The sequence below is a fragment of the Ananas comosus genome, linkage group 1, assembly GCF_001540865.1.
Source record: "Ananas comosus cultivar F153 linkage group 1, ASM154086v1, whole genome shotgun sequence".
Lineage (NCBI taxonomy): Eukaryota > Viridiplantae > Streptophyta > Magnoliopsida > Poales > Bromeliaceae > Ananas > Ananas comosus.
In genome coordinates, this window is record NC_033621.1 from 22,236,212 (window position 1) to 22,262,350 (window position 26,139).

Sequence of the window (26,139 nt, forward strand, 5' to 3'; positions counted from 1 at the left end):
TTTGAAGCCTTCCAAAGCATATGTTTTAGACACCACAACTCCAAACAAGACCTAAGAAAGTTTCCAAATAAAAAAGTGGTACAAATACAGTGGGAAAAACAAACATCAAAGGTTCTATATACACCAATGAAAGGTATCTCATATGCCCGGTTAATATTAAACCTAGAGGCCAAAAGAAAAACAGATAACCTTCAAATACCACCCATATAGTTTTATACTTTTTCACTTTAGTACCATATAGTTTAAAATATATCAAATTAGTATTCAGTGACTTCATTTTTATCTTTTCGTCAACTTTTTCGTTAATATTTCGTTAAATTATATACAAAAAACTTCAGATACCCCACCTAAGTTTATCTAATATCCACTTTAATACCCTTCAATTTTAACTTTGTCACTAATTTAACCAAAAAAATTAATAAAATCGATAATAAAAAGATACAAATGAAACCACACGGCACTAAATTGAGATACCAAAGTGTGAAAAAATCAAATCATAGAATATTAAATTTCACATNACAGATAAAAGAGTCCTCACACCTCACCAACAAGAGAGTAAAAATGTCCACCTTACCCCAAACTGAAGCATATTTCCAAATGGGTTTCTAAACTTCGAAAGTTGAACTTCCAGAGTTGTGACGTTACTACTTAATCTAAAGAAAATATTCCATTACACTACAATTCCATCAAAATGTTAAAATCAACAGAACTTTAAAAATTCAGGTACTAACTTCCTGTAACAGTAAGATGTATAAATTCAGCTATCTATTTCAAAAATATGCTATATATATATATATATATATATATATATATATATATATATATATAGACTTAGGCTGGAATACTATCAATAGGACCAAGTGCTTGGTGCTATCAATAGTATCCCAGCCGGACTAATATATATATATCTGACAATTTAAACTTCCAAACTGAGGAATAGCGTGGCGTGCAAACGGCGCAAAGAGCAAGACATGCAAACAAAAAAAAGAAATCCTGCATGCAGATGGTGAATTATTCTCCTGTATTATTAAGGATATTGGAAGTATTTTCTTTCTTTTTCACTGGAAAAGAGACGCGGCAACACATCTGAGCTACTAATACAGATCAAAAGTAGGTTAGCTAGAGAGCCCAAGAGAGAGATATACAATTAGTAAGTATGATTTTGGGCACCCCTAAAACACTTTTGATATTGTAAACAGTTCGCACACCCGAAACTTACCATCCCGCTCTAACGGAATAAATAGCTTGAACAAGATATCCACTGCAGAAATGAGTTATTCCACAGCAAAATGCTGCCGCTTGTTCTTCACGCCCCGGCGGTGGCATATAGTCGGGTCCATTCCTTTGCTGCATCCATCATACAACAAGTTTCACCAATATATTACTGTGCCAAGAAAAATTAGTAAAGCTGCGTCTCAAATGATGAATCCTTAAAGACCAGTTTGTTTTGGGGAACAAGGATGCCTTCTATTTTTAATCCTAGATTATCTTGCTATCTTGGAATAGCCAAGAAGAAAGTCAATTTTATGTTTTGAGTAGAACTTAATGAGGGATAGCTGTAATGGATAAGTGCGGATGAAACGAAGGACAAAACTATTCCAGTCAGGGACTCGAATAGTTGGTCCAGGGTTATCCTAGAATAATCCGGACTGACCAAACTTTTGAGTTATTCAACAGTTGTCCCTGAAACAAATGCAACATAAAATAATTCAGGTAATTCATGGACTTACCAGTTTCAACAGCCTCTGCTTCATTGGCTTTCCAATGCTTAGCTATGTTGTCCGACAGTGGGTCATCAGGGTTTGGCGCACTGAGAAGTGCTTGAATACTAGAAAACAATATAAACACAACGAGATCAATGTCTTACATAATAAAGAAAGATAGATATTATTTAGAATATCATGAGAAAGACAGCTAAATTCAAGCAAAATGTATTCCTTGCAATGGTTGTTACTAAATATAATGGTACATCACCACAAAGAAACGATCATGCTACCTCAATAGAACTGTTCGTATCTGGAGGGCAGGACTCCATTTGTCCTTTAAAATGTCAAGGCATATCCTTCCAAGCTGCATAAATGAAGTCGTTGTATTAAATTTACAAATCCTCGAAGATGTTAATAGACAGCGAACGATAACCTTGCTACTTGCCTTGTCAATATTGGGATGATAAATTTTCGTAAGAAAACGAACCTGTTTCAAAAATTTTAAAAAAAGAGAGAAGAATCAGAGCAAAATAATTGTTATTGCAATTCAAATGCTAGTGAAACTCGGCACGATAAAAAGCTTGAATAGAAGTAATATGGCTACTGGTCGATGCCCAGTTAAAGGGTTGTAAATGGACTAGAATGTGAAGAAGTACTTATTCGGCTTTGGTTGAGGAGCAGCTTCTCTACTTTAAGAAGCCGCAAGAGGTGTTTGGCAAACAAAAAAATTATAGCTTTTGGCCTTAACAGGAAGTGAAAATAGCTTCTACAATACAAAAGCAAAAGCTCCGGCATGAAGCCATTGGTATGAGATATTAATAGAAAATCTGTTAGAACTTCAAAGAAAGCTTTTTTGAACAGCTTAACTCAAACAGATAGTATCGAGTCAACTAACTGAACAGGTTAGTAACACCAAACTTGAATATCACTAACAATCAGATGTTAAACAACTAGATGAATTGGAAACTGATTAAAAGAAAGCCTCAATTTTTTAAATCTGCATAAAACATATCATTTCACAACAAAAGCTCATTTCTGATTAATCCAACCCTTAAATACAGTAAAATTCCAAATATGCATTAAATGGATACATGAAATTCAATGAGCTCCAAGTTAGTACTCACTGATTCACAAGCAAAAACTAGCCCTTTCTTGCAAAATAGAGAATTAACATTTACCAGATTCTTGGATATAACTTGTTTATTCAAGGATAGAGGAATAATATATGAAGAAAATTAGTATAAAGTGTCCACGAGAAATGTAACATTAACTGGAAAACAGCATATTCCACTTGTTATTCTATTGGTACAAATTCTGTTACTATGCACACGAGAATTTGAAATAAGAAATTGTGTTTGTGCATGTTGCAACAGTACTAGAACTTATATTGATTTATTTGTCATTTAACAAATCTTTTACTGCATATTAACTAGAACCTAATATTCGCCTCAAGTTGTGCAGAAAAACAAACATCTACACGTACAATGATCTTTACGGACAGTTGTCTTTACCTTCGGTGGAGCCATTGGATATTCTTCGGGCAAAAATAATTCAAGCTTGAAAACCCCTCCTAATCAAGCAGAACCAAATTAATTAAATAATTCATAAGAACAATCATCAACCAACTAAAAAATATACAAGATAAGTGTAAATTGAAATTCCAATGTAAGCACAAGACCTTAAAATATTATGAAACATTTTAAAGTTAAAAAAGTGTACTAATAAAATAAAACATGTTTACAAGTTCCAATACTTGCAAATCATTTATAGGACTATTAAAACATGCACACAAATGTAAAATACCAAATATGCTATGCATAAGCCAACAAAAAATTTGGGGAAGATTAGAAATAACAAGTGAATCTAAATATGCACTCCATCTTTAATACCACTGTGTCACAATGAATTAGCGATCATCAACCAATCAAAGAGAAATAAGTAAACCATAACAAAGCAAATATATATATCACCAGTCCAAATTCAGTGGACCTATACTTAATTTCAGTTAGCAAAGTTTAAGCAGCAGAAAGGGATATGTGCAAGAAAAATATAATTATGCTATATGTAAACAAAATATAGGCTAAATTAATAACTAATCTAATAAGTAAACTGGAATATTGCCTCTATATTATTTAGGATCTAGCTTGAGCTTCAAAAACATAATCGGTTCTAAATTCCTCAAGCTTTCCATAAAGATAGAAATTTTGTTCAGCTTTTGCCAATGGTTTTTTCCTTACCATCAAAGTATCAACTTTTGCATCAAATTTTTGGGTATAGCTTCAAAAGGTATCAGGTAATTTACCTAGAGTGGTCCTGTCACAACAAAAGCAATAGCAATAGCTAACAGCATAACAACCTAATAAGAAGATTCATGACAAATAAATATCCTTGAAATATTGTTAGCTTCTATATGAGACCACGTCATGTACGTACCATTCTTACTGTCTCTATTAACATAACAACTACAATTGGCATCAACAGTTAGTTACTAAGATCCAACTTCATCAAGATACATTCCTCAAGTAAGAGCTCTCGTCATTTTCTCTCATTAATATGATTCTCACATTTAGAGAACTTTCTAATTAATCTAAAAAACTGAAACAAAGACATCGCTCAGAAACAGTATCTATTGACATGCAACAATTTTATGGCAGTATTTACGAGAAACTACCAAATAATCAAAATCTAATACTAAACTGTAAATATGTACAGAGACTCACTCAGCTAAAATAATTCACATAAAAAACAAACAAAAGCTGAGAAATTATCAAATGAAATAAAAGACGTTTGGAGATCTATTCCAAGGTATCCTATAACTGATGCAATCTTCATACATTTTCACCATACTAAAAGGATAAGCAATCAAGTTCTCTCATAAAATTCACCTTCATAGGGCGACTGCTCCGGACCAAGGATCATCACATTAAAGTAGCGCATATTTTCCTCATACGGAGTCGCAATGATACCCGGAGCTGCATCAGAACCCAATCACCACCATCAACCAAAACCCTAGAACCCACCCTCCCCCAAAATCCCCAAAAACTGCACCTAACGACAAATCAAAACAACGGGAACAAAGTAGAAGCAAGATACCTGGCTCGCTGAGGAGACGCTGCGTCTCCTGTACCAAAAAAAGAAACCCCAGAAACCCCAAAATCAGAAGAATCGAAACATACAAACGATCACAATCCACACACGAACACTATTACCGATCAAGATCTCGTTCCAACAGAGAATAATCGCTAAATTATCGCATCAGAAGCGATTTGCTCAGGGGGGATTCTCACCTTGATGATTCGTCGGGGGAGGTTACTGTTGGCCATTGGATCGGAAACGCGAGGGTTTCACACAACTTCGATCCTTCGATTCGTTTCTAGGGTTTTGAGGGGACGATTCGAGGAGAGAGAGGGGAGAAGGGAGAGGAAAGGAAAAGAAGAGCCTCAGAAAAAATAAAAGTAAAAAAAAGACGCACAATCGAACGATGGATTTTGGGGAGGGGTTTTCCTTATAAAAGAGAGCGTCCACTTACATATTTACCCCCGAACTTCATCGATTTTTCACTTTTATCCTTACTTTTTTTTCGAGCATGAATTAAAATCGAAAAGAAATTATATATATATATACATGCATAAGAAACTTTTAATTTGAAATTTATAAAAGTTTTGAAAGCGAATATGATTATTTTAGTATGGTTTTGATTTTTTGCTTTCTCCTTACGCCACTATAATTAATAGCTTTATTATTATTGTACATGATTGAGGGGTCAACATGATGCGCGCGAAAGAAAAGGGCGCTTAATTATTACGCGGAATATGATGAGTATGCGACATTATTATAGCATTTGGGGGAAATTATTAATTGTTATTTAAAATACAACTTCTAATGTAATTTGCTATATTTAATACTCTAATCTGTACAACATACAAGCAGTACTTTTTGTATCTGATTTTTTTTTTAAAAAAATACATTGTTTTCATTAAATAAATATAATTAGGATTGATGTATTTTAAGAAATCTAACACTAAATTGAATTGCTTTTATGCAATCTCATTCGATCCGAAAAAGACTCAAAACTATCTTGTAGTATTTGATTTTCAGATCTTGATCAATATTTTTTTTAATTAATGAACAATCTATGAAAGCCATTCAACAATAGCTCCAATTATGTCAAAGCCATAAAGGAGAAACAAAATTTATATGCCATCTATCGTCGCGAACAATGACAACGAATCATTTATAGGTTTGGAAGAAGCAAGAAAGATGACTCCAAATCATTTCTTCTGACACGCGCTCTTGAGTTCAATTATTGTCAAATCATTACAAAACTGAACAACTCTACAATACTTCGGAAGATAAACATTCAAGTGTGCTTTTCTCCGGCAGCGAAATGTATGAATTGTACTTACCCAATATGACTACTTGTACTTACCCAATATGACTACTCAAAACAGATAACTGCCCAGAATCACCATTCAAAAGGAAAACCTCCAAAGGAGTGTATGAAGATGGGGATGATGATGATGACAAAAACCTCATGGAGGGTTGGAGGATTTTGCACCCTTTTGGGCACGGGATGGTCAGAAGTCGTGGGCCGGTTCTCATCTTCCAAATCTGCAGAAACCAACTTTATTTTGGTTAGTTCTAAATAACAGAACAAAGAGATAAAAAGTTCTTGCAAATTTAGCCCATGAAGTTTGATCCTAATGTTATTTGTTGTTCACGTATCAATTAAAACAATCTAGTTATTGGGGTTTGTCCCTTGTAACAATTTTAAGTCCTTTCATTAAGTCCTGGCATCGTCATATAGAGATCAGTGGCGTCGCAACTTTTGGGGTTTCGCTTCGGAAGCTGATAGTGTTGATGGGAGGGACTGAACAGTTGAATTGAAACTCGAAGATGTCAATTCAATCTGGCTTGAACTCCAAGGACAAAATTTGTGATACAGAAGGCTTTTGAAGAAATTCCAACATCATTCCCAAGTTGGAATCAACTTGTGTCAAATTTTATCCTATTATCAAACATCAAAAGCGCGTAGACTCGCCGGTTTTCGATCAACAGTCAACACTATTGCTAGAGTTAACAATACACAAGCAAATATCCTTATTAGTTACCAACAGGAAAGAATAGGAGGATACAAAAACTAAACATCACCTCAATTATTCCTTTGCGCGGTGCATGAATCGCCAAACACAAGCAATAGTCACTTTTCGTATATTCATAATTTGTCGAACTTGATGACGGTTTATCTCCTCGTACAAGCATCTCCATGAAGAGACATGAAGCATCACGATAACCCTAGAGAGAAATTCATTAGCGTCATATTGAAAAAATAAATTTAGTCATGTAAAAGGATCTCTGGATTTACTTTGATCTAATTTTACCTTCCACAACCGCACGACAACAAGTGCTTGAGTGTCTAGTAGTAGAATACGGCCCAAAGAATCGGTTATAGCAGCCAATGTACCACTAGGGGACAAAGTGAGTTTGTCTCCTTTTCTTGGATGGTCTTTCAAACATGTTAAAGGCGACGCTGCAACAATTTGCACAGAGACAAAGTCAATATATACAATTGTTGTGGCTAAGACAAATAATGTTGCTAAAGTTTCTCAAAGCCACTATATGCAGTTTTCATTTGGTATATGTTCACTTCATGTTATGTTGTTTCAATGGTATTAGAAACAAAGTGGATTTGAGAAAGTTCCTCCAGTGTTTATCATAACTTAATTGTTTCCGTCGAAAAAAATTTACAGCATATTATCACCATGGAATATTTGGCCCCAAAAGTTAAAGAGATTGTTAAAATATAAACGCAATATTTGTGGGAAACCAACCCTACAATCAACAATTTGACACAGAAGAAGGATGTAACTATCTACCTTTAGCAAATGGTTGAGGCTTTGGCCGTGCCTTCTTTGCGGCGGTTTGATCACTACGCCATATGATTCTTGAAAATGATGCAATGGTTGAGAATGTTGCCGGAACAACCTTTGAAAGAATAGCTCCTACTAAGGATCTGCTCCTATCCTCTGACAGCCTGTGTAATAACCAAGAGATCACGAGTAGCCAAAAAAGAACAAATAATTTAAGGCAAAAGAGTATATCTGAAAATATGTAATGTTGTGAGAAGGGCAAATCACATCAGGAGTCCTCAACTTTTTAGCCTAGTTTGAGATAGTCCCCAACCTTTCAGCTGTTGCAGTTGGATCCCTAGACTTCGCATTTCGTGGTAATCTTACCCTTTCAGTTTAATTCCTCCACCAAATCAAACAAATACCCATGTAATCATTATCTGTTTGCCATTTATGCGACTTTTGGACTTCTCACACGACGATTAAGTGACCATTGCTGTCCACTTTAATAAAAGAACTTACTGTAAAGGGTGAGATTGCACCAATGCCAAAGGTGAGGAACCCAATTGTAACAAATGACAGGTCGGGGATCAACCAGGAACATCATAAAAAAAGTTAAAAGCCCCCTTGTGCAATTTACCCTCACAAAAAATGCAGTCCTTTCCAAAGTATCACTTTGCTAGAGAGAATAGGACAGACAATCTTGTTTGGAAGTTAAAAGCAAAATTTACCTATATGCCGAGATCACAGCATCCTCTCCAACTGTAACTGCACAATAGTACCGCTGAGTTGACTGCCCAGCAATAAAAGCAGCTGAATTCAATACCAGAGTAGCCTCAGAGAGCTTCCATTACAATCAACTTTAGTAAAAGCAACCAAATTTTCAGCAAATTAGTGAAAGACAAAAGAAAAAATAGTACAACAAGAAAAAGAATTTCCAACCACTCAACTGCCTAATACCAGAAGAGGTGAAAATGGTTTGGACATGGAAACCAATTTCTATATAGATTAATTACCACCAATCAATACTAATTGGAGAAACGTAATTCACCTGAAACTCCAATAGTGGAGGAGGCATTAATCCCGCAATGCCGGCATCAGCGCAAGATCCAAATTTGCTAATGTTCCATAGTTGAAAGGGTATTCTCCCAAAGGAACTCTCATCCTCTTCTTCTTCCTGATGGAACCTAGTCCCCCAGTGGCGTGATCCTGCCTCTTGAAACCATCTTTGGAGCATATTCTACAATTCGAAATCAATTGAATATAATTATGTTTAACAAGAGACTCTCTACTAAGTGTCTGTTTGGCCCGACTTTTGGAATAGCTTCTGAACTTGAGAAGAAAGAAGCCAGACATTTGGCCTAGAAAAAGTTGCTGGGCTTCTACAAACAGGTCTGCTTAAGCACAACTTTCGCCAGAAGCTCTAACCAGGTCAAATGGACGTTCTATCTTCCTACTTTAAAACAGAAAGTATGTTCTTAGCTTGGAGCTATTATCATTCAGGGTTAAACATAATAGAACCCAAATCTACAACTCTAAGATCTGAATCATTTGAAGAAACCTGAATGTCTGATCCATCAAAACGTGCAATTACGCCTGGGAAGACCACACAAAGCTCCTCAGAACCTGAATCCTGAAAATTTCTCTTCCTCTCTTGGAATCTTAGCCTCAATATCTTTTCAGGATATATACTCTGCATTGAAATGAGCACACGTTCAAGAATGCTGAATAATGAGCCAAAATGGAACTGAATTTCCAGGAATTAGGGGTAAAAAGAACTATGCATTTCATCAAAAATGGAGATATACACATAAATCTTATTTGGTAGATGTTGATTGCCATTTACTTTACATAAACTTTTAACTATGCGTGCCACCAAATCGCCAATAGATGCATATGATGACATCAAATATAGATTTAATTGACAAAATGAGATGAAATTGTTATATCGGACTGCGGTGACTTGACTGGTATTAAAAGTAACTTGCGACGTTGATATCAATATATCAGTCGGGGAAACAAAGTTATGATCGGAGAGAAGGGAGGGGGCACCTTTTCGTGACATCGAATGTCCAACGCAACAATTCAGGACCAAAGAGAAACTTGACAATAAGCTCAGAGACTAGTAGTGCAATTTTCTTCTTCAATATATAACAGTAATATCATGCCATTTTGTCAAATAGATCTTTCAGTGTCATCGTATATGTGTATATACTGAATTTCCCAGCATGGATTGTTAAAAGCTTATAGAGATAATGAAGTAAAACATAGTCACCATGTAGAATGTGAAGCTAGATACTGTTAAGTATATATATATGTGTGTGTATATATAGAGTCCGGCTACTATACTCTTATGAATACGATCGCACTAGTACTTATAAGTTGTTTTTGATAATAAAACTTCCGAATCGACGATCCATACTATTAAACATTATCTAGAGCATTTAAAATTTCTAGAAATCAAATTTCATAATTTTTTGACATCATTTATCTTCTGATCAAAAGGTCACAAAATTGACAATTTTTAACGGCCGGTATGGTATACTTGCTAGTTTAAACGGTATAAAAGAATTGGAATAGGTTGACAAAAAATTCTCTTCACTATCTAGATAAAGATCAATAACTCCGATCTTAAATAAAAGGATCCGATCATCCATTTTTAAGACGTCGTTTGATTTTGACCGTTCATTTTATGCCTGGTTGATGAACTTTATTATGATTTTGAAAAATTATGAAATTTATTTTTTAGAAGTTTCAAATACTTTAGATCATATTTAACGGAGTAGATCATCAATTCGGAAGCTCCATCATCGAAAACAACTTATAAGTACGAAAGGCTCTACACTTATAAGAGTATAATAGTCCTACTCTCTCTCTCTCTCTCTCTCTCTCTCTCTATATATATATATATATAAGGTAAAAATGTTCAGGGACTAGAGGCCGTCTCAGAGTAAACCCCTCATCTTTTTTTTTTTTTTTGTTCCCTTTTCAGTTGAAGTAACCTCAACTTTTGATCATATTGATCTAAAATATTTTCATCAATTAAGTTAAAAACTTCATAAAATTTAACAGTGCTTTTTGATAAATTATCTATCTACGCTGATGAAACTGCGGATTTCATCAACTATTAACTGCTAATAGCTGATCTAGCTGTTAATTTTAAGAAATTACCTCGTAAAACAATCAAAAGTTGAGGAGTCTAGGTCTAAACAAAAATCAAAAGTTGAAAGATCGAACTCAAAATAGCCAATAGGTGAGGGGGTTTCCATACATTTCTCACGTTTACTGACCTAAAAGGAAAAATGCGGCAAAATTGCAAAGATCTCAGGGACTCGATTGAAAAAAAAAAAAAAAACAACAAAACCGACGACCGAATCGGAGAGAAAGAGGGCAGGGAGAGGCGATCACCTGCTTGTGGATCAGATCGCCATCGGAGGAGTAGACGAGGAGGAACCCGGCGGAGGTGCCGACGACGATGGCGGCGGCGGCGCCGCCTTCTTCTCCGGAGAAGGGGAGCCACTCCACGGCGGAGATGCGGCCGTCGGAGGGGGAGAGGCGGGGGCGGATCACGGTGGCGGAGGGGGAGGAGTGGGCGAGGGCGAGGGAGGTGCGGCGGTGGAGGGAGGCGAGGAGGGAGGGGTCGTTGAGCCACCCCTCGCGCTCCCCGGCGCCGACCTCGCCGACCTCGCCGGCGCCGGCGATGGACGCCACCTCCGTGAGATGGTGCGATCGCCGCGCCATTTTCACTTTTCTATATATATATATATACTCCGTAGACCTCTCTCTCTCTCTCTCTCTCTTCAGTCTCTAACTCTCTATATATACCTAACAACTTATCTCTGGCTCCGAGAGATCGGGTTAGTTTGAGGAGTAGTAATATTGTAAAAAAACAAAACAAAACCAAAAAGAGAGGGAAAAATTCTAGAATGCAACGGGTATATTAGTGACGTGACGTAATAAATCAATCAAATTAATTCTTTTAAGAATATATGTCCCATTATGATTGTAAAAAAATATTTTTATTATACTTTTGTTTGAAAAGAAGGAATGTGACTGGCTTGTTATTGATGACATGGTGCAAGTGTGACAGTGTAGAATTCCTCAAAAAGAGTAGAGCGCGAATAACAGTGGCTTGATATTATTGGATATACAGGATACACAAAAAAAAAAGAAAAAAAAAAGGTGTCATCCTAAGATTTAGAATATTTTTTAAAATTTTGTAGAATGGAAAAGGAAATGCACAATATAAAGAGCCCAATATGGATACAAAGAAGAGATAAGAGGCATCAATGTTGTAGCATTGATCTATTTCCTACCACGTTAATAACATTTAATTTAAATTTTTAAATAATGAATTAAGATATTCTCTGGCATCATACGGGGGAAAGGATGTTATTCTTGTGGCCGTTGTTAAGTTACCTTCTCGTGCGCCACAGTTAAGGGATAAATAATAAAAACCTCTTGAAAAGAACTCAGAAGACGAAAATACATCTTAAATTTTTATTTTGTATTGCTAAAAAATAATTTGGATGTAATGTTTGCTAAGAAGCTATCACAATTCACAACCCCTATTATTTTTTACGCAAAACTTTTATTTAAAAAAAAACTAGGAAAAGACAATGATCCTGAACAAAGATTTTTATGGATTTTTGTTAATTTTCTGAAAAGTTCAAGTAGATAAATCGACAGCAATTTAATTTATGGTTAGACTTGTTTGCAGAATCATAAAAGAGAGTAGTCTAAATCTTAACCAATGTGCACTGAAGCAACTGTGAGAGCATATGATCAAAGTGATACACTCCAGCGGAAGAACGATCTCCTAACGATCCGTTCTTTTTGGACGGATAAAAACAAAGTAATTCAAATGAAATAATTTATTAACTATTATATTAGAAAATGATAAAATTTAAAATAATGAAAGTTTACAATCAGGGTGAACATATGACGTGCGATTCTGGATTATAACGGAAAAAAATAAAAAGCTCAATCCCCTGCAAACCTCTCAGAACGAGAGAGAGAGAGAGAGAGAGAAAGAGAGTGCCTTGCAATCGTCACCTATTCTCATTCTACTTCAAAACTATCAACATCAATAACAAAACCAAACTATTGTGATGAAGATTACGGTGTAATGAAGAGTTCTTAAGATGTTTAGCACAAATTGAACGAAAATGTCACAGCCAAACAAAAATACCATGGCCAACACAACAAAGTTCACTGGAGCAAATTAGTAGAGAAATCTAATTCATGCCATGGACTTAACCTTCTATTCCGCATGGCATAGCTTCACGCGCACACGCCCACGCGCACACATGAAAAAAACCAAAAAAACAAAAAACCAAAAGAAAATATCGAAAATTTACGGTCCCTCCGAGCCATCACAACAAAAGTTCATAATACAGCGCCGAGAGGTACTGCGAAAAATTGAAGCACGAAAACGCAAAAAAAAGTAGCAATAAATAGTCAAAAAGATCAGAAATGTGCTCCGCCCACACAGAAGGACAAAATAGCAGTGCTCGTTATAGCTGGGTTTCCTACTCTTCTTTTAAGGGATTTTCATCCATGCATTTCTAAAAGCTGGGTGCAAATTGTGCAGGAAAAGTCTATATAACATGTACAAACCCAATTACAAGCTACATATCACCGACTCATTAGGAGTAATTATTCCGCTGTCTATTTTTTTTTTTTCCTTAGAAAAAAATCATAATATAACAGCTACTTTTGTCGCAAGTTTCCTGTTATGTTAACTAGAGCCAATAGGATTGGCGTATGTTTTACCTAGGGTTTATAACAGGCCCCTTGTACAAACCTCTTCGAATGACGAAGCTATCTGGGGGCTGATATTCTTCAAGCCAAGTCACATCGGAGGCATTAATTTCGCTGGGTAAATCACCTTCGACAAAAAGACACTACGTTAGTCGTGCTTTTGAGTTGGAAAAAACCAACCTAAGGACATTTTTGCCCTAGTTGGAGCCACTGAAAAAGTTATGTTCAAGTAGAGTAGTTCAAAAAAGCACTTCAGCTTTTCATTGAGATCCTCCCGACAGGTTCCAGCTAAAGCTACAACCAAAAGATTCAGCTTCCCACCACAGCAAAAGTCCTAGAACTTCTGCAGGTAAAATAGCTGGATGACGCTTTTCAAAGGAAGGAAGCCACTCTAGAAGCCAGGCCGAACAAGCACTACGGGCTTACTGGCCCGGCCTACAGCATATAGAAAAGTGCTATTTCAACGGAATTGCTAAAAAAAACACAGAAATTATTTCAGCAGAAGCTAAAAATTGAAACTTCTGCTTTGGGGCTCTGGAACCTCATTTTGGCTTCCCATTCCAGCCAAAAGACCGACCTTTTGTTAACCAGAAGCCTGGTTTCTTCTCAAGTACCAAAAGCAATTCCCAAACCCCATGGCAAACAGGCACTATAGGTGTCCTAAGGAAGTACAGGGAACATTATTTACCAGATTGAGGCTTGCTCGAAGACTTTCTAAAGTAGGAGCAGTGACGTCCGTCTTCTGATGAGTAAGGAGGAGATAGAATGTCGAAAAGTGCGCAAGGAGTAATGGCTCTGAAACAGTGGATGTTGCCACCGTTTGAAGGATAAAGGATCGTTGCCCCACATGGTGCAGACATTTCGCCATCTCGAACTAACTTCGCAGGCCTCGCTGCACATCCCACCAAATATTATTTGAATATAGCATTTTACTGCAAAGTGTATGACATGTGAATGAAACACTTAAGCAGAATTAGATAGCCCTTGCATGCCAGAGATAAGGAGTTCAAGAGAATCATGAATATTTGGCAGAATTCCACCATTGTCCCTTTACCGATCCCTAAATACATAAATGCCCTCCAAAAGTCTAAAATATCATAACACCTCTCATATTGGTAACTAAAATATCATAAATGCCGTTTAAAATAAGATAAATGACCTCGAAATACCAAAAATTATCATTAAAGAACGTCTAGAAAGGAACTACAAGGGTACTGAGCGGTAAACTTTGTTGAAGAAATGGTAGATACAGAAGACTGCTGCAGTAACTTCACAAATTGCACAAGAAGAAAATAAACAATATCCCACTGTGCCTTTGGGAGTGCAAAGAAAAAAAAAGAGAAAATTAAAAACAAAAAAAAAAAAGAATAGAAAGGAAAAGAAAACTGAAGCTTCCTGTAAGATGAAGGGACTTCAGTCATTCTCCAAAAAGGGTTAGCTGCAAATTTATTCTCTAAGGTTTGGACCTGAGTTCAAATCTGTGCTTGTAGTTTCAAATATTGTAGGTCGATGTGGACACAAGCAATAATATTGAAGTGCAATGGATACATGCAGTAACAAAGATTAATATGCTGCTATGATATATCTATAATAAAGGAAAACCTAATTAGAAGGAAAAGATAATGCTAACCCTCTGAAGGTTCAATTGGTCCAGCTACATCTAGCCAATCATATGACATAACATGCAATGAACCATAAAGAAGCTTGCTCAGCACAGTCATTCCAGGATGATTGTGGAGCGGGATAATTGATGATGGCGGCATGCAAAATATCCCAATCTGCAAAGAATCATGAGCAATACAGCAAATCAGTCATATCCCATAAAACGACTAATTTATAAGTCGGCCTCTATAAAAGCCCTTAACTAGTGCAACGCCAACAATCTCCATGAATTGGATGACTCCCTAAGTTAAAGGGTATTTATTTTGTAAGAAGTTGCACTTTCGAGGGGTATATAGGAAAACTCAGATTTTACTGAGGAATATATGGAAATGGGTGATTTTGCACAGATGTGTGTAAATGGCCAAGAGGATGCAGGCCTAGGCACTGAAGATACAGCAAGTGGTGTTGAGCAAACAAGCAAAGAAATCATAAGGCATACAGAAAAACTCTCGCATTCGTGAATGTGCAAATATTTGATCGGAGGTAAATATTGGTTACTCCCATTACGTCCTTGTTTCCCATTCGTTCCGCGTGCTGAACCTTTCCAACTGCGTACAGCTTGAGCTTCTTGTTCAAGACCAACATCGTAAGGTTTGATATCATCTGAATAAGTTGACAGGAAAATAAAGCATATTAGTATAACATATGTTGTTCATATGGTATCAAAAACCACAGGTCTTTCTTATTGCTCATGAACTTCAATAATGTAAACACGGAAGAATATGTCTTTCCCTTATTATAATCATCAAAGTCATACTTTCTTTCAGGACTTTGATCACAAATAAAAGTTGATTAATTGTTATGCTAAAGAGACGAACTCAGAAATCCATCCAGAAGGCCTTAGACGGCCAAATTTAAAACCACAAACAATTAAACCTGCTACTTTAGAGTTAACTGGAGAGACATGTTAGTATTTTTTTATAAAAAAAAATCAGTAAATTTAATAGCTCAATTAGGTGTAATGAAATCCAGAAATATCGCAAATAAATTCAGAAAGTGGTTTAAAGCAAAGGTTAAAGCTAAAAAACCCAAAGTATCGGGTTTACAAGCAAGAACAGTAAAAGATTCTTCTTCGCATAGAATAAGATGGTGCAAAACATATTACTGGAAATGATAAATAAAACGTAAGTGCAAATATTGCAAGTGAACTATAATAGTTTTAGCCAAACAGCCAAAAACATAGAAGGTACAAATTTTGTCCCTAATAGGTGTAAACCTAGGAAGATTGCTCAATGAAGGTAACATATATAATAACAGGGTAGTGCCAGATTTAGTGAGGAGTTTGATTGCCATCATTTCCAAATATATATCAAGAGAGAGAGAGTAGGGCTGCTGTGCTATTAGAGTATAGCAGCTCTTGTACTTCTAACTTCCTAACAATCCATCAATTTTGATGGGTGGTTGGGATGAGAGAGAGAAGATAAATTGGAGAGAAATTCAAAGAGAAGAGAAATTGAAACACTCAATTTCTCCTCTCTCTCACCCTTGATGGATGGTTAGAAAATTAGGAGCACAAGGGTTGCTGTGCTCCTAATAGCATAGTAGCCCTGCTCTCTCTCTCTCTCTCTCTCTCTCTCTCTCTCTCTCTCTCTCTCTATATATATATATATATATAAAGCCTTGTAATCTTGTTATGACGAAGAAATATGAAGCACATACATTAGAGGTCATAATGCTGTGTGAGACGAAGGTTCAAGAATTTAATCCAGCACAGGAAGCAACAAACAAAGAAGAGAAGAAAGATTCTATAACTAGACTAGTTCCAGACATTCGTAAAAAAAGATTGCAGAGCAGTATTCACTAAAGATTTATGACCAACCAAACAGTATTCTAGTTTCCATCCAGACTCCTCTTCTGCACAAATTTGCCCGGACCAGGGACTTTGCACCGGTCAATGGTCATTCACAAGACTAGATTAATAATTTACTGGAGCCTTCTAAAATTAGGGCAGTTCTCTACTATTGACATCATAACATATAGGAGAAGGCTTCAGTAATGGCGAACCATATTGAGAACTCAATCCACTCTTTTACTTACCATATTTACTTCAGCAACAGGGCAGGAACGCTGTTTAACAGCTATCCCACATTATCAAGATAAGGCAAATTTGGTGACAGGACAATCCATCACCAACAGAATGAAGGGAAAAAAAAATTTGTGGAGTCAAGGTGCTGGATTTTATGTATTAGACTACAACCAAGGAAATGAATAAACACATGCATCTTCAACAATTTTCAAATTAGATCTAGAATATGCAAGCATGAATGTATATTCTAACAAAAATCACTGCCAATTGTCAAAGAAACAAAATTGAAAATGATGTTTCTCTGTTCACAATGAAATGTAATGTGGAAACGACAGGTAACTAATTTTCCCCATGAATTGGACAACTCCCCAGCTCACAAGAAAGGAATTTTTGTCAAGAGCTACAGTTTTGAACAGTTATAGTGTTATACATGAAAATTAATACTTTCCATGAGTATTCAAGTAACTAGATGATTTTGCAGGGATTTATATATGCAAGAGAGCCTAGAGCCTAAAATAACTGAATGCTGAACTAGTATTTATAGTGTCAGGAAAGTCACGTATATGTATTCAAGTAAATGAATTGAGTTAGTGGAGAAGAAACCAACCACTTAAACTTAAGGTTTTTAGAGAATAAACAACACGAAAAATATTTAAATTACAATAATCTCACCTAATATAACACGAACACGCTCAAGAGCTTCCTCAGACACCGGTCCATTAGGAGAGAACGATTCTTTGCAAGCATTGTACAGCTTCCGGATTTTGGGCATAGTGCAGTAAAGCAATATTAAAATAAGGAAATACAAACAGACTTATCAGCAACCCAACAATACTCGGGCGCAAGTTTACAAGTCCTAGTTCACGGTAAATTATCGATCAACTATTGCAAGGTGTCTTGAGATAGAAAAGCCTTGACGACCTGTTTCCATCAACACAAGAAGAGTAAAATAAACATTTTCGATTGTCAGAAACATATGAATGAATCTAATATTCATATAACGATTGGTTCCTCAAGAATCATTCAACAATTAAGGCGACAAACATCACATGATGGTACAAGAACAGCATAATATGCCATAAACAAGAAAGATTGCTACAGTAACGAGCCAGAATAAAGTAGTGGTCAGCCGCTCTCATCTCTTCCTCTTCTAATACGGCATATTTAGTTAGGGAAGGTTTGGTCTTATAACGGGACTTCCGGACTTGGGATGACTCTCCATTTACAACTGTTTGATCAAGAGAGAATCATCCCAATTTCCCATTCCAAGGTGGAATGGAAATCATCTTCTTCCCCAATTTTGAATCAGGCCTAGAAGAATGGAGTAGAATCTTACTCTGAGGTGACATTTATTCCACAAACAAACGAACTAACGGCATTGGTCATTGACATTCTGAATCCATTTCACACTCCAATTCCACAAGCGAACCAAATATGCCCATACTTACTCATCTTTCAAACACCTCTTCTTTCCTTTTATTTCTCCATTTGTAAAGGCAATACAGCAATACCAGCCCCATTTCCCTCAGATCATTTTTTTTCCCATTTTCTTCTTCTACTTTGCTCTTTTTTTCTGCACCTGCCACAGTTATCATCTACATGAAGCAGAATTTTTATAAGCACCCTCATCTATTTTTGTTTCCATTTTTAGTTAGTGGAATCATTCCTCACATTTACACCGCATGTCTTCTTATCTTTCGCGTATGCCTCTAAGTATTATGACATTTGAGGAAAATTTCTTAAATTGATACCAAAGGTGTACAGTTGCAACCCAAAAAGATGTAATAAAATACAATAGTACGCCATGGATACAATAAAGTGGTTGAATATAGATGAGTTAGACTAAATAAGAATAGTTATGTTAATTCACTGCATGACGGTCCTAGTTGTCTAACCAAGTGAGTCTAACTAGATCATCATCCATCCAGTTTGAGTTAATTACCGAGTCAATAGGCTTAGCTAGAGTTTGAGTCATATTTCTCATTTTTAAGGTTAAGGTAAACCTTGACTATATTTTAGGTCCAGTTAATATTACATTAAAATAGTCATATTTGCAGAAAAATTAAAAGGCCAGTTGAGTTGTTGTGTAGGAACAAAAATTTATTACACAAGTATAAATAAATTATTGTGGCAAAATAGCTTTCTTCTGTAGTATACAGATCTAGGAAAATTTAATTGCTTTCATCTGTAGCCATATGCACAAAAAGAGCATGAATAATGCTAGGCCCGCAACTAGTTTACATGTTTAAAGCAGACGGAACATAATTCAAAGTTCAGATAAAATTCATAGCAGAACAACCAACATTGCTTCCACCAACTCTTCCGAGCACATACAACTTTCGTAAGAGGCATTATTCAAAGATTCTTGCGTATAATCAAATAAGCACCCTCATAAGTGCCCCCCTTCCACATACGCGCTTTATACTATCTTACCCGTATGCAAACTGCATTCTGCTTTATACATACATTGATGAAGCTAAAAAAATGAATAATCAAAATTTTCCTATTTAAGCATCTTCCGTAATCGCTTCCATGACGGAGATAGAGAGCCAACAACTGTAATTGTCCTGTTCAAGTGTCTTTAGTAATTACTTTCTTAACACGTGTTAAGCAATCGGAGAGCCTTTTTTTTCCTCAAACAGAAAGCAATAAGATCAAATTTCCTTCTCCCCATCCCCGTATCTCTATCTCTACCTTCCCCTCCTTTCCTCTCCCCCTTTTCTCCACTTTTCTTCTCTCTATCCACATTATCAACAATTCAAACTCGCCCTTCAATCAAATAAATGATATTCTTATCCCGTCCACAGCATAAGACACGGATAATACATAAAACAACCATCTCCAGACCACAAAATTCCCCATACTACTTCTGATTCTACTATATCTCTACCATTCCTACGCATATACTTCATCTTCTACCCCATCTCCTCACTTTCACTACAATTCCATCAATCAAAATCAAAGTACATAGCAAACAACAAACAACAGCACATCAAATCAATCTAATCTAAGATCAAAACCATACAAACTACACCGAATTGAGCCAGATAAAGAGAGAAATGGATCATACAGTAGATATTATACAGTAATCGGCATAAGGAGGATCGGCGTACCTCACGGGTTAGGGTTTTGCGATGAGGTATACGGATCGAAGGAAGGGGGAGGAAAGGGCGAATTGGAGCTCGCGGAGATGGGATCCGCGCCGAGGTCGAGCACTATACTGAGCGAGCGAGAGAGAAAGAGAAAAGGAGAGGTAGAGAGAGAGAGAGAGAGAGAGAGGAGAGAGAGAAGGGGGGGATGTTCTGCGGAGTACGACGGCGTGGTGAGTATTTTTGTATCGTCTCCCGAAGTGGTGAGGACTCTGTCCAGGAAAGGTACTACGTGGACCAGCGCTACCACGTCATCCTTAGACCGCCCCAGTAAGAACGAAACACGTGTCCTGCTGAGGTGTATATTATGTTGTTAGGGAAAAACTCTAGAACCGAACACTGTTGATGTGGTATCCACCACAAATAAAAAAAAAATTTCTATAACTCAACTATTCCATCATAATTTTTTTAAAATATATATGATTGACCGGAAATAGCTGATGTGTATAAGTGTTATACTGTAAACTTTCTCGTGGTTAAGAGAGGAATGTAAAATTTTTTCCAAAAAAAAATCATTCGACATAATATTATCATTTAAATATTGTCATTTTTTTTTCAAAGTGTAATAAAAAAACTATTAAATATGCTTCAAATTTTATATCTATGGTTATTGTAATCCTATTGATTTGATCTCCATATAACACATAGAATTGGTGAAGTATAATTTTTATATATGGAATTCCGATTTGTAGGTAAGTTATTCTTCTGTTTTTAGCTATTGCAGACTCTTGTAGCATATTTTGTAAAAAAATTAAATTTTGACTTTGAGAAATAAATATTTTTTATAATAATCTTCTCCTCCCACTGATGTAAGTATTGGTCAGATTATATTTATGGAATAACATTATACTCTACAACGGTGTCAAATAAGTTTTTTTATTATTTTTTAGATTTTTATTGGATATACGTGCTTAAAAAAATGAATATTTATGTCGTACAATAAACACTAATAATAGTAGTTTTTATAGTGTAGGAGAAATTGTTGAATTATTTACCAATATACTTTATTAAAATATATTCATTACACGGGCCGTCCCTAGAGCAAATAGCAAAGGACTTGGTGGTTGGTACCCGAGGTCCCAAGTTTCAATCCTAATTGATTCACATTTCTAACTAAGTTTATTTTTAAATAAAATAAACGAAACGAGCAGCAGACTATCTTATCTCTCTAAAAAAAAATAAAAAATAAATAAAAAAAATTCAATACACAAGAATAACAGTTATTATAGACCGGGTGACATGCAACCGTTACACCTAAGGACTCGGCCGCATGCGACATCCGTACGTGGCAGCGCACGGACGAAAGCGTGGGAGCGAGGGGGGCCGACTCGCGGTCGCATGCGGACGCTCGCTCGGGGCCCGATCCACCGTCCAACGAACCCCGACGCGATCACCAGCCAACGGTGGAGATCGAAAGCGGGGTTTGTGCGGTGGATCGGGGCGTTCCCGCATGCGCCACCGTCGCGCGTTGGTCGGCGCCGCTCGCGAGGTGGTGTTAGGTGTAACGGTCTGCATGTCACGGATGCGAGGCTGACATGTGGGGCCCACCGCGAAGGTCGTGTCACCTTCGTATGTAACCGTTACACCGTAGAGTTTATTTCACGTGCAAAATAGTGTAATGCAAATCACGGGTTGGATCGAGTACTCTGATGATTATCGAGCGTCTTCTTGTTCGTTGTCTCCAAACACAAAAAGATTTTGTAGGGAATTTTCTTTTTTTTTTTTTGTAATCTACTAATAAATTGGAAAAAAAAAACAAAAAAGCAAATAATAATAATAATAATAATAATAATGAGTAATATAAAAGGAGAAAATTTAAGGTTAATATCATTGATTATTAATTTCAAAAATATTTATGTTTAACAAAGTTATGGTTAACTCTGTCAATTATAAGATTGGGGGTTAATTCCATACTAGAATATAGTTTTTGTTGTTTAAGCAAAGTAATGAGAAAAAGTAGGAAAAACTACACTTTTGGTCCTCAAATTATGAGGTGCGTCTTTAGTTGTCAAATTTTAGTTTATAACAATTTTTGACTCGTACTTTCAAAATTATTACAATCAAATTTTGCAACTCAATTTAGTTAACGAAATGCTGATCTATCCCTGATATAAGAGCAATGCGACAGTGTTACAATTGATGGTGCAATAATGATTTAGATGCCACATCACTTTCACATCATCAATATAGTACATTTAGTCAATTAAGTTGTGTTTGTAGGACTTGATTGCAATAATTTAAAAGATTTGGGCTAGAAATTATTACAAATTAAAAGTTTGAGGACCAAAACATCACGCGAGCTATAGTGTGGAAGACCAAAAGAGTAACTTACCCGAAAAAGTATTAACAAAGTTTTTGCATATGCATGCATGCATGCAAAGCAGATATGGTGATCGAGTGAAAGTTCTAATCTTTTTTTTTTAGCGATAGGCAGCACGCTATCTTCTTCGTTTATTTCATTTAGAAATAAACTTAACTGAAAATGTGAATCAACAAGAATTCGAACTTGGGTATCGGGTACCAACTACCAAGCCCTTTGCCACTTGCTCTAGGGATGGTCGGTTGTAAGTTCTAATCTTGAAGTTATGATGTGCACTACATTTGCAAGGTTGCACGGTACTGCACTTATGCAGAGGTTGATCAATCAACCACTTGTCTTCTGTAACTGCAGGTCGAGCCACTCGTCCGTGAAACTGCAAACAGCACTTTTCAGAAAAAATGTGTCTCGCGAATCAATCTTATATTTTAGGTCCCACAAAGCAGCAGAACTTGTCCAAAGTGAAGGAAATGAAGTTGCCTAGTATATACCTTAACTAGATATAGAAGAAGGGTTTAAGCCCAATGCCCAAAACCCAAAAGTAGTTGCTCCTTTGGCCCAAATCAATGCCATAGGAAGATGCTTCCTTTGTTTTTTTTTGAGAAAGAGGTAACACGCTACCTGCATCATTCATTAAGTAAATGATTTTAGCTATATAGCGTGAAGCAGCCAAGGTCTCAGAAGGGCGGAAAAACGACAAGACAAAGGTTCGCAGAAACAGACTAAAAAAAAAAAGAGACTCAAGACCAGGTCCAAACCAAAAGACAGCCGTGCCCCAGCTGCACCTAACATGTGGATTGATAATAAATATGTTTATGAGTTGTTTCTTTTCTAATCAATTTTGTAAATGAATGACAAAGAATTAATGTGAATCCAGAATCCAAATATTTCATCAAATCGCGGATTCGATTTCCACCTTCAATAAAAAGAAACGAAACTTGAAATACATCGTTAGCACGCAATAATAATAGTACAATATACTCACTAAAATTCTCAAGGTGAGGCAAATGTGCACATAACTAATTGCTCCTTTTCCCCCACACAAGTGAGACTATGTATAAATTATTAAGAGAAGCGAATGTCCAAATCAAAAAAGCAATGTGAGTCTCACTTTACGGCCTTTAGCCGAAAGGGAAGGGATTCTCTCAAATAATTGGCAAAGCATAACAAGGAAAAGATCCCTATCTCCTCTTCCCCTCCTTATCTTGGTTACAAATTCTCCCCTTCTCTCTCTCTCTCTCTCTGTCTCTCTCTCTCTACTTTTTTTTTCACCTCATCTAAATTAGAATCTACTTTGTTTCTCTTGATTTCTCCTTTTTTTTATTTTCTTTTTTGTGTTTTGTTTCTGCTTTGTCGAAGGAATTTTTTTTTTTTTAGGGATAGATAGCACGTTACCCGCTTCGTTTATTTCATTTACAAATAAACTTAGCTGGAAATATGAATCAACTAGGATTCGAACTTGGGTCTCGGATACCAACCACCAAGCCTTTTACCACTTGCTTTAGGAACTGTCGGTTTTGTCGAAGGATTTTAGTATGCTGGTTTATAATAACTACGTACTATAGTTGATTGGACTATTTTTCTTTACACAGAAGATTCTGGCTTAATCATTCTACTGAGAAAGTATGATATGCGATATTCTAACCCTTTAAAATAGATTTATCTTATTAGAAACGAAGTCAGGATTCGGATTTGGAGGAGGAAAATAATATAAGTAATAACTATAGAACTTATACGATCTATAGATCATTTTGAATATACTATTCAATTTTTTAAATTTTGATTTTACTATTCAACCTTTTCATTTGTTTAATTTGAGTTAGGCAACGAAATTTTGACTTCAAATTTAAGCTAATTATTTAATTTAATAAATTTATAATTGTAAGAATTGTATGAAAAATACTAATTAAATATGTAAAGTTAAATGATGTATTCAAATTTTGAGGTCATAGTACTGTTGACTAACTCAAATCAATTAAATGAAAAGATTGAGTAACAAAATAAAAAATTTAAAAGGTTGAGTAATCGATTCAAAACGGTACATAATCCGGGTAAATTTTATACGTTTTTGCAAAAAATATATAATATATTTGACCTAGGCTGGAATACTATCAATAGCACCAAGCGTTTGGTGCTATCAGGTTTTCGGCTCTTGGATTAAAAAACGTACGGTTAGGATGATGTGGGTCCCCTAGGATTGAGTGAGTTATTAGTTTAATAGTATAATCTAACGGATAAAAATAGTCAAAGGGTTAAATCTAACGGCGGAAAACTTGATAACACCAAATGCATGGTGCTATTGATAGTATTCCAGGTTTCCAGCCGAACTCAATATATTTACCTTAAAAAAATTACAAAATAAATTGTAATAAAAATTTGATGTAGTAGACACAAGCTTTTGATAAATAAAAATAAAAATAAAAAAAATAATAATAATAATAATACTTGGGCCCCTAAAATAATAATAATAATAATAATAATACTTGGGCCCCTAAAATTTAAAACATCAAATATTTACTATCCAATCAGGGGCTTTTATATAATTTGTAAGAAGTTGAGAGGGGCCACAGCCATTGTGGGTTTCTCAATAGCTTCCTCCCTGTATGTTTATTTAGTACAAAAAAAAAAAATTGACAGGTAGAATGGGACACTCTCTTTATTCTCGTACGATTAATTAATTTTTCAAAAGATTCTACCAAACTCTGGAATGAATGATTTTATTACTGAGGACCTGTTTGGATGCACAGTAAAAAATTTTTACGAAATTTATAAATTGTAGTTTTGATCCAAATGAAATAGAAAATTCTGTAACTCTAAAAAAATTCCACGGATTCAATTTTTAAACTGTTTGGATGCGCATTGTGCAATTTCACGAAATTTCTTTAAATTTTAAAATTAAAAGTTAAAATTTTAAATTTCAAAATTTAAATTTTAATGAAATTTAAAATTTGATATGTGAAATATGAAATTTTAAATTTTAAATTTTAAAATTTTAAAATTTAAAATTTAAAATATAAAAATCTAAATTTAAAATTTTAAAAATAAATTTTAAATTTAAAGTTCAAATTTTGAAATTTGAACTATGAGATTTGAGATTTGAAATTTAAAATTTGAAATTTGAAATAAATTAAATTGTAAAATTTAAAATTTAAAATTTGATAGGTGAAATTTGAAATTTGAAATTAAAAATTTGAATATAAATTAAATTGTAAAATTTAAAATTTAAAATTTAAAATCTATGTTGAAATTTAAAATCTATATTGAAATTTAAAAGTTAGAACTTGATGCATCTTTGCCCAAAAATGGTGGAATTCTTTTCCTTTGGTTAGAGTGAATTATATTTTTACTCTATTTTTTGGAGTATAGTTTAACTATGCTTCAAAAGTTACAGTATTTTTTTTCTCCTAAACGCTTCATAAATTTCCTACCGGTGTAGCATAGTTTAACTATACTACGTTTTTAAGGGTATCCAAACAGGCCTGAATATTCGATTTTTGTTGGATTGGAATGGATTCACAATAACTCTTAATTTTTTCCCGAATCATTTAAATTAAATATCTATAGGGTGCAACTGCTATTGGGGAAACTATATATTGTTTGAGTAATTTAATTAGGATAAGCATTATCCTAATATATAGTCAACAGCTTCTTTCTACGGCAACAGCAA

General features: G+C 35.4%; 3 protein-coding genes across 5 annotated transcripts; all 3 read right to left on the reverse strand.

Annotated features, from left to right (window-relative positions):
- Nucleotides 999-5,179, reverse strand: LOC109722394 (ubiquitin-conjugating enzyme E2 36-like). The gene is made up of 8 exons (XM_020250455.1): nucleotides 4,994-5,179; nucleotides 4,800-4,827; nucleotides 4,592-4,678; nucleotides 3,218-3,276; nucleotides 2,152-2,193; nucleotides 1,997-2,070; nucleotides 1,731-1,828; nucleotides 999-1,347 (listed from the first exon to the last, which is right to left on the reverse strand). The coding sequence occupies exons 1-8, from the start codon at nucleotides 5,027-5,029 to the stop codon at nucleotides 1,307-1,309; spliced, it is 465 nt and encodes a 154-aa protein (XP_020106044.1). The 5' UTR covers nucleotides 5,030-5,179; the 3' UTR covers nucleotides 999-1,306.
- Nucleotides 5,883-11,358, reverse strand: LOC109720211 (rab3 GTPase-activating protein non-catalytic subunit). The gene is made up of 8 exons (XM_020247144.1): nucleotides 10,964-11,358; nucleotides 9,117-9,248; nucleotides 8,607-8,795; nucleotides 8,287-8,348; nucleotides 7,583-7,740; nucleotides 7,088-7,236; nucleotides 6,858-7,001; nucleotides 5,883-6,317 (listed from the first exon to the last, which is right to left on the reverse strand). The coding sequence occupies exons 1-8, from the start codon at nucleotides 11,294-11,296 to the stop codon at nucleotides 6,132-6,134; spliced, it is 1,353 nt and encodes a 450-aa protein (XP_020102733.1). The 5' UTR covers nucleotides 11,297-11,358; the 3' UTR covers nucleotides 5,883-6,131.
- Nucleotides 12,771-20,321, reverse strand: LOC109718717 (plant cysteine oxidase 4-like). Of its 3 annotated transcripts, none has more exons than XM_020245105.1 (6): nucleotides 20,120-20,317; nucleotides 17,679-17,927; nucleotides 15,420-15,583; nucleotides 14,949-15,096; nucleotides 14,007-14,210; nucleotides 12,771-13,445 (listed from the first exon to the last, which is right to left on the reverse strand). In XM_020245105.1, the coding sequence occupies exons 2-6, from the start codon at nucleotides 17,776-17,778 to the stop codon at nucleotides 13,327-13,329; spliced, it is 735 nt and encodes a 244-aa protein (XP_020100694.1). In that variant the 5' UTR covers nucleotides 17,779-17,927; nucleotides 20,120-20,317; the 3' UTR covers nucleotides 12,771-13,326. The 3 variants fall into 3 exon arrangements, with proteins under 3 accessions (XP_020100694.1, XP_020100708.1, XP_020100700.1); XM_020245111.1 differs by lacking the exon at nucleotides 12,771-13,445 and adding an exon at nucleotides 13,554-13,661 and having other exon boundaries at nucleotides 20,120-20,321; XM_020245119.1 differs by lacking the exons at nucleotides 17,679-17,927; nucleotides 20,120-20,317 and having other exon boundaries at nucleotides 15,488-15,583.

Bases quoted from the DNA above. Each gene is read 5' to 3' on its own strand.
- LOC109718717 (XM_020245105.1), bottom strand. From the start codon at position 17,778: ATGCCCAAAATCCGGAAGCTGTACAATGCTTGCAAAGAATCGTTCTCT. The intron at 15,584-17,678 runs GTGAGATTATTG...CAACTTATTCAG, and splicing joins GCGTGTTCGTGTTATATTAG to ATGATATCAAACCTTACGAT. The intron at 15,097-15,419 runs GTATGCCTTATG...GATTCTTTGCAG, and splicing joins ACGAATGCGAGAGTTTTTCT to ATTGGGATATTTTGCATGCC.
- LOC109720211 (XM_020247144.1), bottom strand. From the start codon at position 11,296: ATGGCGCGGCGATCGCACCATCTCACGGAGGTGGCGTCCATCGCCGGC. The intron at 7,741-8,286 runs GTAAATTTTGCT...GTTATTACACAG, and splicing joins GCTGTGATCTCGGCATATAG to GCTGTCAGAGGATAGGAGCA. The intron at 7,237-7,582 runs GTAGATAGTTAC...AAATTGTTGCAG, and splicing joins GCCTCAACCATTTGCTAAAG to CGTCGCCTTTAACATGTTTG.
- LOC109722394 (XM_020250455.1), bottom strand. From the start codon at position 5,029: ATGGCCAACAGTAACCTCCCCCGACGAATCATCAAG. The intron at 3,277-4,591 runs GTGAATTTTATG...CTGCTTGATTAG, and splicing joins GGAGCAGTCGCCCTATGAAG to GAGGGGTTTTCAAGCTTGAA. The intron at 1,348-1,730 runs GTAAGTCCATGA...TGATGGATGCAG, and splicing joins AGCAGAGGCTGTTGAAACTG to CAAAGGAATGGACCCGACTA.